The sequence below is a fragment of the Panthera pardus genome, unplaced genomic scaffold (assembly GCF_024362965.1).
Source record: "Panthera pardus isolate Hobbes unplaced genomic scaffold, ASM2436296v1 HiC_scaffold_11, whole genome shotgun sequence".
Classification (NCBI taxonomy): Eukaryota; Metazoa; Chordata; class Mammalia; order Carnivora; family Felidae; genus Panthera; species Panthera pardus.
The window spans coordinates 64,283,018-64,297,349 of NW_026526666.1; the positions used below are offsets into that span (position 1 = coordinate 64,283,018).

The following is a 14,332-nucleotide window of genomic DNA, read 5'->3' on the forward strand; positions in this document are numbered from 1 at the left end:
GCTCCAGGCTCTGAGCTGTCAGCACAGAGTCTTATGCAGGGCTCGAACTCATCAACTGCGAGATTGTGACTTGAGCCAAAGCTGGATACCTGACTGAGCCACCCAGGCACCCCAGTAGCAAATTTTAAGCAGGTATCTTTCTACTCAAAATCCACGCCAAAACTGACAGCATTCCCCATTTCCCTTTCCCATAAGCAAATTTTTTTAGATCTACCATTTCACTAAAGTAAAGCCAGCCTTTGTTAGCCCATATTAGTTTATATTATATATATAGTTATAGTTTACAGTATCCACTCAAATTCCCTACCAGACTTTGGCAAAAGCCTAGCCTCCAATCCCAAGTTATTGATATTGGTAAATGTCAAAGATTTAGGGTCTGCTTACAGTGATGTTTTCCACTTTATCTGGATTAGGTGGGGGTGCTGGGGATTTCTCTTACTTTGCAAATGTTTGTAACATTTGATTCCAAATATTTAGTTTTAAGATTTTCTAACATTATTTGCCATATTACTACATGACAGCTCCATTTAAAAAATATAGCATAGTAGGGATGGCTGGGTGGCTCAGTCAGTTAAGCACTTAATCTGTTAAACACTTAATCTGTTAATTTAATCAGTTAAGCACTGACTCTTAATCTCAGCTCAGGTCATGATCTCACATTTTGTTGGATTGAGCACAGCATAGGGCTCTGCACTAACAGCGAGGACCCTGCTTAGGATTCTCTCTCTCCTGCTCTCTCTTCCCCTCCCCTGTGCACTTGCTCTCACTCTTTCTCTCTCAAAATAAACATTTTTTAAAAAGAACAAAAATAAAAATATAGTATACTAAAGACTAAATCCACATAAAAGATATTTAGAAATTTATAAAACATTCAGGGGCACCTGGGTAGCTCAGTCGGTTAAATGACCAACTTCAGCTCAGGTCATGACCTCACAGTTTGTGGGTTCGAGCCCCACGTCAGGCTCTGTGCTGACAGCTCAGAGTCTGGAGCCTGCTTCGGATTCTGTATCTCCCTCTCCCTCTGCCCCTCACCTGCTCATGCTCTGTCTCTCTGTTTCTCAAAAATAAACAAACATTAAAAAAATTATTTAAAGAAAATTTATAAAACATTTCAAATATAAAAATAAAATATAATATAAAGTATATTTTTAAAATACGCTTTTGTATTTATCCCATAGCTTAAAATGAATATACCAGTATGTTTGCAGTCCCTTTCTGATGCTATTTCCCATCCCTTCACCCAGAGGCAATCATTATCTTGTATACTATTTAGTTCTCCATGTCTGTAAACTTTATGTAAGCAGAATTGTACTACAGCACTTGCCACCTACCTCCTACCCAGACTCACTCCTTAATCTTCTCTACCCTGCTCTCTACTGGAATTAAGCAGATCTCCTGAACAGATTCCCTTGCCCTGCTGTCAGTTTGGTTCTGACAACATGAAACTCTCAAAGAAGACAGAAGGGAGGTGAATGAAGTTAGAACATGTATTTGTTTCCTAGTGGGGCTAAAATTACCACAAAAAATGAGATGACTAACTCTGGAAAACAATATGGAGGTTCCTCAAAAAATTAAAAATAGAACTACCCTACGACCCGGCAATTGCACTACTAGGTATTTATCCAAGGGATACAGGTGTGCTGTTTCAAAGGGACACATGCACCCCAATGTTTATAGCAGCACTATCAACAATAGCCGAAGTATGGAAAGAGCCCAAATGCCCATCGATGGATGAATGGATAAAGAAGATTTGGTGTGTACACACACACACACACACACTGGACTATTAGTAGGCAATCAAAAAGAATGAAATCCTGCCATTTGCAACTACGTGGATGGAACTAGAGGGTATTATGCTAAGCAAAATTAGTCAGTCAGAGATAGACAAAAATCATATGACTTCACTCATATGAGGACTTTAAAACACACAACAGATGAACACAAGGGAAGGGAAGCAAAAATAATATAAAAACAGAGAGGGGGACAAAACAGAGGAAACTCTTAAATATGGAGAACAAACAGAGGGTTACTGGAGGGGTTGTGAGAGGGGATGGGATAAATGGGTAAGAGGCATTAATCTACTCCTGAAATCATTGTTGCACTATATTACAACTAACCTGGATGTAAATTAAAAAAATACATAAAGACTGAGAAAAAAAAATGAGATGGCTAAAAACAACAGAAATTTGTTCTCTCACAGTTCTGGAGAACAGAAGTCCAGAAAACAAGTCCCCTGAGAGCTGGGCCATTCTCCTCTGAAGGCTCAAGGGAAAAACTGTTATCAGCTTGTAGAGGCTCCTGGCTCTCCCCAACTGAGGCAGCATAAATGATCTCTGTCTTCATCTTCACATGGCCTTCCTCCCTGTGTCTCCAGGTCTCAAATCTCCCTCCATTCTCTCATAAAGATTCCACTAATCTCATCAAGATTCTTAACATTTGTTAAGACTTGTTAATGATTTGTTAAGGTTGCCTTGGGCTGTGTCCCCCAAATCACTCCTTTAAAATTAGCCCTCACTCCTTGCTATAGACTGTGTTCCTCAAAAATTCTTATGTTGAGGGGTGCCTGGGTGGCTCAGTCAGTGAAGTATCCAACTCTTGATTTTGGCTCAGGTTATGATCTCAAGGTTTGTGAGTTTGAGCCCCACATCCAGCTCTGCACGGACAGTGCAAAGCCTGCTTGGGATTCTCTCTCTTTGCCCCTCCCCTGCTCTCTCTCTCTCAAAATAAATAAATATTAAAAAAATTTAATAAAACAAAATCTTTCCCAAAAAAGTACAATAGGGGAAAAAAATTAAGTACAACTAAAATAGCTTTCAGAAATAAAGCTGAAATAAAGATATTCTCAAACAAAAAGCAGAGAGAACTTGTTGCCAGCCAATCTACACTATAAGAAAGGTTAAATGTTCTTTAAGCTGAAGAAAAAGGAAAGAAGATGAATATTTGGGATTTAAGAAAAAGGGAGTAATGGAAATGGAAACGTGGATAAAGAGAAAAACTTTTTTATTTCCTAATGTCTTTAAGAAATAACTGATCAAAGCAAAAATAAAGAAATAAATTGTGCAATTTATAACATGGAGAAGTAAGAGGTATATTATCTCACTAGCACCAAGGACAAAACAAAAGGGAAAAAAAATCAAAGAATACTGTTTTAAGGTAAACTGCTATATTTAAAAAAAATTTTTTTTTAACGTTTATTCATTTTTGAGAGACAGAGCCTCAGTGGGGAAGGGGCAAAGAGAGGGAGACACAGAATCTGAAGCAGGCTCCAGGCTCCGAGTTGTCAGCACAGATGTGGGGCTCGAATTCACGAACAGTGAGATCATGACCTGAGCTGAAGTCGGATGCTTAACCAACTGAGCCACCCAGGTGCCCCTAAACTGATATATTTTAAAGTAGAATGTGATCAAGTCAAGTGTGTATTTTAAAACCCAGAGCTGTGACTCTCAAACTTCTTGGTTTTAGGACCACTTTATACTCTTAAAAACTGGATTCTATCTATCAACATGTTACTACATAAGTTAAAACTGAGAAATCTTTAAAACCTGTATTAATTCATTTAGAAATAAAAGAAGTTAAAAACCCAATTCCACGCTGGGGTGCCTGGGTGGCTCAGTCAGTTGAGCGTCCAACTTTGGCTCAGGTCATGATCTCACAGTTCACGGGTTCAAGCCCTACATCGGGCTCTGTGCTGACAGCTTGCTCAGAGCCTGGAGCCTGCTTTCAGATTCTGTGTCTCCTTCTCTCTCTGCCTCTCCCCTGCTCATGCTTTGTCTCTGTCTCTCAAAAATAAATAAACGTAAAAAAAAAAAAAAACTAAAAAAAAAAAAGAAAATGGGGCCTTAGAGACCACAGAGGTCCTTAATCCACACTTTAAAAACTGCTACCTTTGAGTGACCATTAAAGACTGACAGAAGGGGGGAGGGGGGAAAGACTGGAAGAAGGTAAAGGAGAGAAGCAGAACTAGCAAGTCAATAGGAGAGATAAAATGAAACTTGAAAAGTGTTCAATTCAAGTCAGGAAAGGAAGAAACAAAACGACAAACAGGACAAATAAAACACAAATAGCAACACAGCAGACTTTAAACCCAACAATTTTGATAATCACATTTACTCTGATTTAAAAGGCAGACTGTCAGACTGAATAAAAGACCTTTTCTACAAGAGATGTGCTTTAAACATGAACAACCATACAGGATTGTCAAATACCAATCATAAGGAAAACGGAGTTAACTATATTAATGTCAGAAAAAGACTTCAAGGTGAGACTATTACCAGAATACATAAAGATAAAAGGATCAATTCATCAGGAAGACGTAATTCCTAAATGTATATGCACTTACTAACAGCTTCAAAATTCATGAAGCAAACTCAAAGAATAAAAAGAAAAATCCAGAGTTGGAAATGAACATTCATCTTCAAACAACTGATAAAAAACAAGTAGCTGGAAAAGGAGTAAGAATATAGAAAATTAACATTATCAACCAACTTCACCTGACATTAATAGATAAAACCCACATATATTGCTGTACAATATATATCTTTAAGTGCACATAAGTGTGCACCAAGATAAATCATATCTGAGCCATAAAACGAATCTCAATAAATGTAAATGGATTAAGGGGCACCTGAGTGGCTCAGTCTGATGAGCGTCCAGCATCAGCTCAGGTCATGATTCTCACAGTTCCTGAGTTCAAGCCTCGCCACTGTCAGTGCAAAGCCCACTTTGGATCCTCTGTCTCCCCACGCCTTTTTGCCCCTCCCATGCTGGTGCTATCTCAAAAATAAATAAACATTTAAAATATATGTATACAAATGGATTAAAATCATAGAGTATTGTCTCTAACAATAATTATGTTTGAAGTCAATTTACAATTTTTTTTTTTTAACGTTTATTTATTTTTGAGACAGAGCATGAACGGGGTAGGGTCAGAGAGAGGGAGACACAGAATCTGAAACAGGTTGATTTCAGATTCGGCCTGTTCTGAATCACAGAACAGAGCTGTCAGCACAGAGCCCGACGCGGGGCTCGAACTCACGGACCGCGAGATCATGACCTGAGCCGAAGTCGGCCGTTTAACCGACTGAGCCACCCAGGCGCCCCTCGTTTGAAGTCAATTTAAAAAAAAAAAAAGATGTGTGTGGAGTGCCTGAGTGGCTCAGTTGGTTGAGCACCCAACTCTTGATTTCAGCTCAGGTCCTAGAATCAATCCACGCGAAGGACTCTGCACTGGGTAAGGGGCCTACTTGGGATTCTCTCTCCCTCTCCCCTCTCCCCCTTAAAAAAAAAAAAGATATCTTAAATATCCCCAACTATTTGGTAATGAAGCAATACATTTCTAAACATCCCATGGCTCAAAGAAGAAATCATAATGGAAATTAGAAAATATTGTGAACAATATACCAGAGTTTACGGGTATTAACCAAAGCACTATTGGAGGAAATGTTTGTATTAGAAACAAGATGTAAGGGGCACCTGGGTGGCTCAGTCTGTGAAGCGTCCAACGTTGGCTCAGGTCATTATCTTAAGGTTCATGAGTTCAAGCCCCGCATCAGGCTCTTTGCTGACAATTCAGAGACTTGAGCCTGCTTCAGATTGTGTGTGTGTGTGTGTGTGTGTGTGTCTGTCTGTCTCTCTGCCCCTCCCCCACTCGTGCTATGCCTCTCTCAAAAATAAATTTAAAAACATTTTTAAAAATTTAGAAACAAGTTATAAATTTAATGCCCTAAGTTTCCACCTTAAAAAGATAGAGAGTAAGTTAAACCCAAAGATAAACATAAGAAATTATAAAGATACAAGCAGAAATAAGAGAAAACAGATGTGCAATGGATATAAATCAAAACCAAAAGTTAGTTCTTCAAAAAAACTAACAATTATTAAATCCCTAGATACAAAGACTAAGAGAAAGTAAAAAGAGAAAACACCAATACCAGGAACAAAAGAGGGAACATCATTACAGATCCTATAAGAATTAAAATGACAATAAAGGTATCCTATGAACAATTTTGCCAATAAATTTGGTAACTCAGATGAAATAGGCAAATTACTTAAATAACTACAAAAACTGATAATCTGTTAATAAGTGCATACATATTTAGGAATGTTATGACTCAATAAATTGATGCTTTTATAAAACATAAAATGAAGTATACGAATAGCTCTCCCAAAGAAATTAGTTTCAGTGGCTTCACTGATGAGTGCTATTAAACATCTAAGGAAGAAATAATCTCAGGGTCATGAGTTTGAGCCCCACATTGAGGGCAGAGTTTACTCAAAAGAAATAATTAAATTTTTAAAAAGGCAAAAAATAATATCTATCCTCCACAAACTCAAAAAATTGAACAGGAAAAAAAATTGAACAGGGAACAATTACCAATTCATTTTTAAGGCCAGCATTATCGTGATACTAAAACTAGACAAAATATCTCTGGAGAGCAATCTCCCTCATAAACACGGGGCATACAAATACTTAATGAAATATCAGCAAATAAAATCCTGTGGTATATAAAAACAATACATCATGACCATGTGGGGTTTAGATGTAAATGTAAAGTTAAATTCACAATCTAGAAAGTCCACCACATTAACAGAAAAACAACAAAAACATATAATCTTAATAAATGCTGAAAAAGCACTTGACAAAATTCAACACACATTCATGATTTTAAAAATACTCCTGGCAAGGGCGCCTGGGTGGCTCAGTCAGTTGAGCGTCCGACTTCGGCTCAGGTCATGATCGCTCAGGCTGTGAGTTTGAGCCCTGCATCGGGCTCTGTGCTGACAGCTCAAAGCCTGGAGCCTGCTTCTGATTCTGTGTCTCCCTCTCTCTCCTGCCCCTCCCCCGCTCATGCTCGCTCGCAGCGCGCGCGCGCTCTCTCTCTCTCTCTCTCTCTCTGTCAAAAATAAAAACATAAAAAAAAATTTTTTTTTTTAAATATACTCCTGGCAAACTAGGAATAGAAGAAAACATCCTTAACTTGATAAAGGGCATCTATGGAAAAACCTTTAACCAGTATCATACTTAAAGGTGAAAGATCTAGAATACAAAGATGTTTACTCTCACCACTTCAACATTTTACAAAGGTTCTAGAGAAAATACAATTTAGAAAAAGGAAATAAAAAGCATAGACTTAAAAAAAAGCATAGACTAAAAGGGAATAAAGTAAAGCTGTCTTTATTTGCAGATGACATAACTGATGAAAATCTTAAGAAATCTTTAAAAAAAAGTGAATCTAGCAAGATTGTAGGATACAAGAGCAATACACCAAAAAATTCTTTGCATTGTTTTTCAAAAATATTTTTACAGTATCAAAAATAGGGATGAATTTAACAAAATATGTCACAGACCTTTATTATCAAAACTACAACACATTACTAAATAAAATTAAAGATGACATAAATGGGAAAATATATATAAGCGAAAATGTGTTAATTTTCAAGATTAATTGAAAATAAAATCTTACCAAGAAAACGAATGTATGCAGTACACTATGGAACCAGGCAGAAAATGGGTTGGTTTGATTTCTAGAGAAAAATCTTGTTTCAATTCCAATTAGCGTCAACAAAAAATGTGCTTGAGATACTGTGCTATAGTACATGCTTAAAAACCCAGCTTTTCCATTAGCTACAAACAAATTTACAAATTATATAGCAGCATTAAAAGTGAATCCAACAGAGTACAGAGAAGTACAGGACAGATCGTTGTAGGGCACAACAATCTTCCAACAAGGTATTGCACGTAAAGTACAACCTCAATGAACGTTTCCTTCCCTCCATATTTTAGGTTGAGCCTTAAGTAGATTTTGAGTTCTAAGAGTCGTGGCCCTTGGGGCGTGGTAGAATGTGCAATCTGACCCCAGAACACCTGAAGTCAAGTTCAGGTTCTTAAGCAAATCAACTAACCTTTAGAGTTCTCAACTGCCCTAGACCACAGAAAAATGGAGACTATCAATGCATACAAAAGACTAGAGATAACCGGATTACTCTAGAAACGCGATACTTAACACACAGCAGAAAATACACTCTCTTGGTTTGCATTTTTGTAGGTGTAGTTTAATAGGAATTCCGTGGAGGGAGGGCGGAAGGGGGTACACGTGAACTGAAAGAATTTCAAGTCTTGGGGTTCTAGTCCCCCCACCCCCTCGCCGGACTCACGAGCGGCTTCCAGCTAGAGTTCCGGGGCACAGGCCTCAGGTACTAGGGACTGCTGGGTCACATTCTCTGCGGAGTACCACGTCCACAATGCACGTGGCAGTACGGTCGAGGTCGGGGGCATTTGGGTTCATTATGACAATAATAAGCGCCACCGTCAACTGCCGGCCAAGCCTAGAGAGTCTACGTCCGAACTTAACACCACTCAGCAAACGGCGGCTGCCTCCACAGATGAGAATCGCAGACCTGAGGAGGAGATGCCCTCTGGTCAGCCGGGGGGCGGGACTCGCCCTCGCCGCGCCTGAACGCTGCGGCGCCAGGTCAGAGCGCTCGGCCCAGAGGCTGGGACGCCCGGGACAGAAAACTCCCTTCCAGCGTGCACTTCCCCGGCGACGACAGGAGCCCAGCCTCGGCTCACTCTTCAGACTTTACCCCACGTCAGCCAAACGAACCAGCAAGTGCCTTCGCACAGTCCCCGACGACTCCCTGGCTAGCGCGGCGTCCCGCCGAGGTTCGCGTCCCCGCCCCGGTGCTCACCTGCACCACGCAGCAACCCAGGGCATCCTTCTGAGCGTCGGGAGGGACGATATTCCTGGGCGACAGGCCCGGGTGCAAGAAGTGAACCATGGCGACCCCCGTCGGCGGGGCGGCAGGAGAGAGCGAGCGTCGAGCGCGGACCCGGATCCCGCGAGAGAAGGGGTCGAACCTCGCTGTGAGGCAGCTGAGGAGCGCCCGCTCCGGGGCAGCGCACGCAGCAATCACGCTGCTCCGTCCGGACCGCAGGGGTTTTGAAACGCCCGGCGTGACCACGCGCACGCGCCCGCCGCGGCCTCTCCCCCTCCCTCGGAGGCCGGCCCGCCGCAGACCCCGCCCCCGGGGCCGGCCCGCCCCTCGCCTACCCGTGCCGACCACCACCCCACCCTATCAGGGCCCAACCGTCCTCCTTTGGGCACACCAACGCCACAGAGAGCGTTCACCCAACTCCTACTCACGCCTCTGAGACCAACTTGCCTTAAACCCGCACCTCGGGGGTTGATACCTCACTCCTGTAGCCACTCTAGAGTATGCCCACAGACTAGCTCTGTGAAGTTGGAAAATAGAATATTTATTTATGTATTTTCAGTACTCTCTATACCCAACGTGGGGCTTCAGCTCAGGACCCAAGATTGAGAGTCCATTGGTCTACTGACTGAGTCAGGCAGGCACCCCTAGAATATAGATAGATAGATAGATAGATAGATAGATAGATAGATAGATATAGATATAGATATACTTTAAAAAATATATTTTTAAAGACCTTTCTCCTAAAACTGAGGTAACAACACCTCTTTTATCACTCTTCTCTGTTGATCCAACTCCTACCGACATTGAATGAATCAAGTATCAAAAACACTTCTGACTTCCTTTACTCAGCTTTCTTGTGACCTGCAAGGTACTAAGAAAATCCTTATAACTTGCTCCAAGAAAGAAACCCTGAAAGCAGTAAATCAGTACACTTCAGCTAATTTAAGTAAAAATATGTCTTGAAAAGGGTAGTTCTTAAGAGTATGAGCCTTAGATTTGAACCCTGGATTGGAATGCCTGCTCAGCCATCTACTAATTTGTGAACCTTGAGCAAAGTTCTTAATTTCTCTGAAGTTCAACATCCCCATCAGTAAAATGTGATAAGACTCCACATGGTCATGATGTATTGTTTTTAATACCACAGGATTTTATTTGCTGATATTTCGTTAAGTATTTGTATGCCCCGTGTTTATGAGGGAGATTGCTCTCCAGAGACATTTTATCTAGTTTTAGTATCACGATAATGCTGGCCTCAAAAATGAATTGGGAATTGTTCCCTGTTCAATTTTTTTTCTATTCAATTTTTTGAGTTTGTGGAGGATAGATATTATTTTTTGATAATATTATCACTTTATTCTTTTATTCTTTTATTTAATCCTCATTAAAAAAAAAAAAATCCAGGGCTTCTGCATGGCTCAGTCCATTAACTGTCTGACTTCAGCTCAGGTCGTGATTTCACTGCTTGTGAGCTTGAGCTCCCTGTCTGGCTCTGTGCTGACAGCTCAGAGCCTGGCGCCTGCTTTAGATTCTGTGTCTCCCTCTCTCTCTCTCTCTCTCTCTGCCCTCCCCCCCCCACCCCCGTCTGTCTCTTTCAAAAATAAACAATAAACATTAAAAAGTTATTTACAGTAGGTATCTCCATTTTACCCACAGAGAAACTGAACACCTGAGAGATTGAATAGACAAGTTAAATTTTACCCACGTGATGAACAGAAAACCTGGGAATCAAAATCTAGTTTTCTAACTCCCAGTCCAGTCAATGTTGGGAGTTTATTTTCAGTGGACTATTATTTCATAACTTCTCTATCCTCCAACTTCCAACACCTCCTCCTCCAAACATATTCTCAGCTTCCTGTTTTACTGAAAAAAAGAAAAGCAATAAAATAAAATTTTAAAAAAGAGCATCCTAAGTTCTCACCATCAACAACTACCCACCTCTCTGTATGGGCAAACTGTCTTTGCCTTACTGCCTATTACTATCAACTATTTTGCTCTTACCTAAGGCCAGCTCCTGTATTTGGACTTGTCCACTAGATCTTATCCCCTCTTGCTTAGTCAAAGACATCACCCGGCAACATCCTTTCTTTCTCCTGAATTATCATTTGTCCCCTTTCTTGGATCATTGACACCAGCACATAAACAAGCTTAGGGACACCTGACTGGCTCAATGGGTGCAGCATGCGACTTATGATCTTAGGGTTGTTAAGTTTGAGCCTCATGTTGGGTGCAGAGATTGCTTAAAAATAAAATATTTAAGGGACACCTGGGTGACTCAGTGGGTAAGCGTTCAACCCTTGGTTTTGGCTCAGGTCATGATCTCATGGTTCATGGGCTCGAACTCCTGCTTAGGATTCTCTCTCCCTCTCTCTCTGCCCCTCCCTGGCTCTCTCTCCTTCTTTCTGAATAAATAAATAAATAAATAACTTCAAAAATAAAGTCTTTTAAAAAATAAAAAATAAATTAAAAAAAAAAGCCTATACTGGGGCGTATGGGTGGCTCAGTGGGTTGAGCGTCTGACTTCAGCTCAAGTCATGATCTCGCGGTCTGTGAGTTCGAACTCCGCATCGGCCTCTGTGCTGATGGCTCAGAGCCTGGAGCCTGCTTCGGATTCTGTGTCTCCCTCTCTCTCTGACCCTCCCCCACTCATGCTCTGTCTCTCTCTCTCTGTCAAAAATAAATAAAAAAAAAACATTAAAAAAAAAAGCCTAGGGGCGCCTGGGTGGCGCAGTCGGTTAAGCGTCCGACTTCAGCCAGGTCACGATCTCGCGGGCCGTGGGTTCGAGCCCCGCGTCAGGCTCTGGGCTGGTGGCTCGGAGCCTGGAGCCTGTTTCCGATTCTGTGTCTCCCTCTCTCTCTGCCCCTCCCCCGTTCATGCTCTGTCTCTCTCTGTCCCAAAAATAAATAAATTAAAAAAAAAAAAAAAAAAAAAAAAAAGCCTATACTCTTTCCATAATTAAAAACAAAAAAAATACTTTTGACCTAATTATTCAGGTTGTAAAAGCCAAAAACAAATGGAGACCACCCTCAAAAATTCCCTGAACAGAAAAAAACAGTTGTACAAAGTTTAATTTAATTTATTTTGCAAGGCTAACTTAACCTGGGTCATTTCTTGCTTATGCTTCTGAAAATAATAAGCAAAACTTAAACTGTTTCCCAAGGTTGGTATGAGGTAACCACTGATCAATTCCTTATCATTTAAGAAAACTCTAATATTATAACCAACCACTGTGAAGAGTAATCACTGCTTTCTCACTATATAAGCTGCTTTATAACCCCTGAGCCTCATTCCATTTCTTGGTTTTGAGTGCTCTTGGTTTGCAGGGTTTTGGTGTGCACAAGAAACTTCTACTAATCACTACTTTGGTAATTCATTGGTTTTTCTACTACTTCTAAACTTTTGACAACGTACTCCCCTCCCCCATCTCTTCTACTCTGTTTACAGTAAAACCTCTCTAAAGTGTGGTCTGTACCTGGTGTCTCTTACCATTTTCTTTCACCCTGGCCACTCCACTAAACAGTTCTTATCAAGTTGATAAATGCACTTTTCATTCTTCATCTTATTTGACTGTTCAGCAGCATTTGACCCAAGTGATTTCTTCTTCTCTAAAATACATTCACAAAAAATAATTAATAAATAAATAAATAAATAAATAAATAAATAAATAAATAAAACTTTCATTTAGCTTCCAGAATACATCTCTTTCCCCCCCCCCACCCCCCACCCCCAACCTCTTTCTTCTTTCTTTCTCTTTTCCACCTACCTCACTGGCTGCTCCTTCTCATCCTCCTGATTCCTCATCACTCAGAATTCTACTTCTTTGTGTATGCCAGGACTCAGTGCTTGTATACCTCTCCTCTATCCATTCTTTACTTGTGGGGATTTTATCTAGTTTCATCACTTTGCAAGCAATCTATACGCTGATGTATCCCTATTTTTTATGTCTACCCCATGCCTCACTTTCGAACTTCAGACTCATACCCAGCTGTCTATTCAACATATAGACAACTGGTTATATAAACAGCCTTAATGTGTCCAAAAGTAAACTCTTGATATCCTCCCCCTAACTTGCTTTTCTTGCCAGTCTTTTCTATTTCAGTATATGTGGCAATTTCTTCATTTTCAGTTGCTTATGAAATCTTGGAAATCATTTTTAACTCTTTTATTCTCTCTCCTTTTTTAAGAATAGGCTCTTGGTCCAACATTAAGGCTGAACTCATGACCCCAAGGTCAAGAGTCCCATGCTCTACCAACTGAGCCAGCCAAGTGCCCCCTTGTTTTTTATTCTTATATCACCTATCCTACCTTTTAAGAAACCCTTTGTTCTATCTTCAAAATATATCTAGAGATTATCTATGTTCTACCTCTTTCCTGGGCCAACGGCTTGTCATTGCCTGCTTGGATTTTTTTTAATTTATTTTTTAATGTTTATTTATTTTTGACAGAGAGAGAGAGAGAGAGAGAGAGAGACAGAGCATGAATGGGGGAGGGTCAGGGAGAGAGGGAGACACAGAATCCGAAGCAGGCTCCAGGCTCTGAGCTGTCAGCACAGAGCCCGACACAGGGCTCAAACCCACAGACTGCAAGATCCTGACCTGAGCCGAAGTCTGACACTCAACCAACTGAGCCACACAGGTGCCCCCGCTTGGATTTTTACAAGATCCTCTTATCTGGTTTCTCAGCTTCCACCCTTGCTCCACTGAAATCTATTCTCAAAACAGGAGCTGGGGTGATCATTTTTTAACATTTAACATTTTTTAACATTTAACATTTTTTAACGTTTATTTATTATTGAGAGGCAGAGAGACACAGAGTGTGAGCAGGGGAGGGGGCAGAGAGAGGGGGAGACACAGAATCCAAAGTAGGCTCCAGGCTCCGAGCTGTCAGCACAGAGCCCCATGCGGGGCTTGAACTCACAAACTGTGAGATCTTGACCTGAGCCAAAGTTGGTTGCCTAATCAACTGAGCCACCCAGGTGTCCCATGGGGTGATCATTTTAAACGGTCATGTCACCCTTCTAAACAAAACTCTCCTATAACCTCCCATTTCATGAAGAATAAAAAAATTCTTAAAGATGGTGCTCTAACGGGAACAAAACATAAGAGACTCTTAAATATAGAGAGCCAACAGAGCATGCACCAGTGTGAGCAGGAAAGGAGCAGAGAGAGTGGGAGAGAGGGAATCCCAGGCAGGTTCTGCACTGCTAGCACAGAGCCCGATGCCAGGCTCGAACTCACAAACCGTGAGATCATGGGCAGAAACCAAGTCGGAAGCTTAGCAAACTGAGCCACCCAGGCGCCCCCAGAAATGTACTTTTGCACACTTGTTGTTGTTCACTCTACACCCCCCCCCCCCACCTAATTCCTATTGATCCTTTTAATCTCACTTAGATGTCAATTCCTCTAGAAAGCCTTCACTGACATACCCTACTCTCTTCCTGCCAACTCTGAAGAAAAGGTAGGGAAGGATTGTGCAGATGTAGATAAACTGAGAAGTTTAAAGAAATTCAACTTCTCAGTGCACCTGGGTGGCTCAGTTTGTAATGCCCCCGATTTCGAATCCGAGAGACCACCAAGGAGCCAATACCAATGCAAACGCACCAGGGTTTATTTGCAAGCTCGA

At 41.1% G+C, this 14,332-nt stretch overlaps 1 protein-coding gene across 1 annotated transcript in view; it reads right to left on the minus strand.

Annotated features, from left to right (window-relative positions):
• The window catches only part of ZYG11A (zyg-11 family member A, cell cycle regulator), a 75,396-nt gene extending 66,464 nt beyond the window's left edge, over positions 1–8,932 (minus strand). Inside the window, exon 1 of the mRNA XM_019449268.2 lies at positions 8,686–8,932. Within this exon, the coding sequence (XP_019304813.2) occupies positions 8,686–8,775 (90 nt within the window). The 5' untranslated portion in view covers positions 8,776–8,932. The remainder of the gene's footprint in view (positions 1–8,685) is intronic.
• Positions 8,933–14,332: the final 5,400 nt, after the last annotated feature.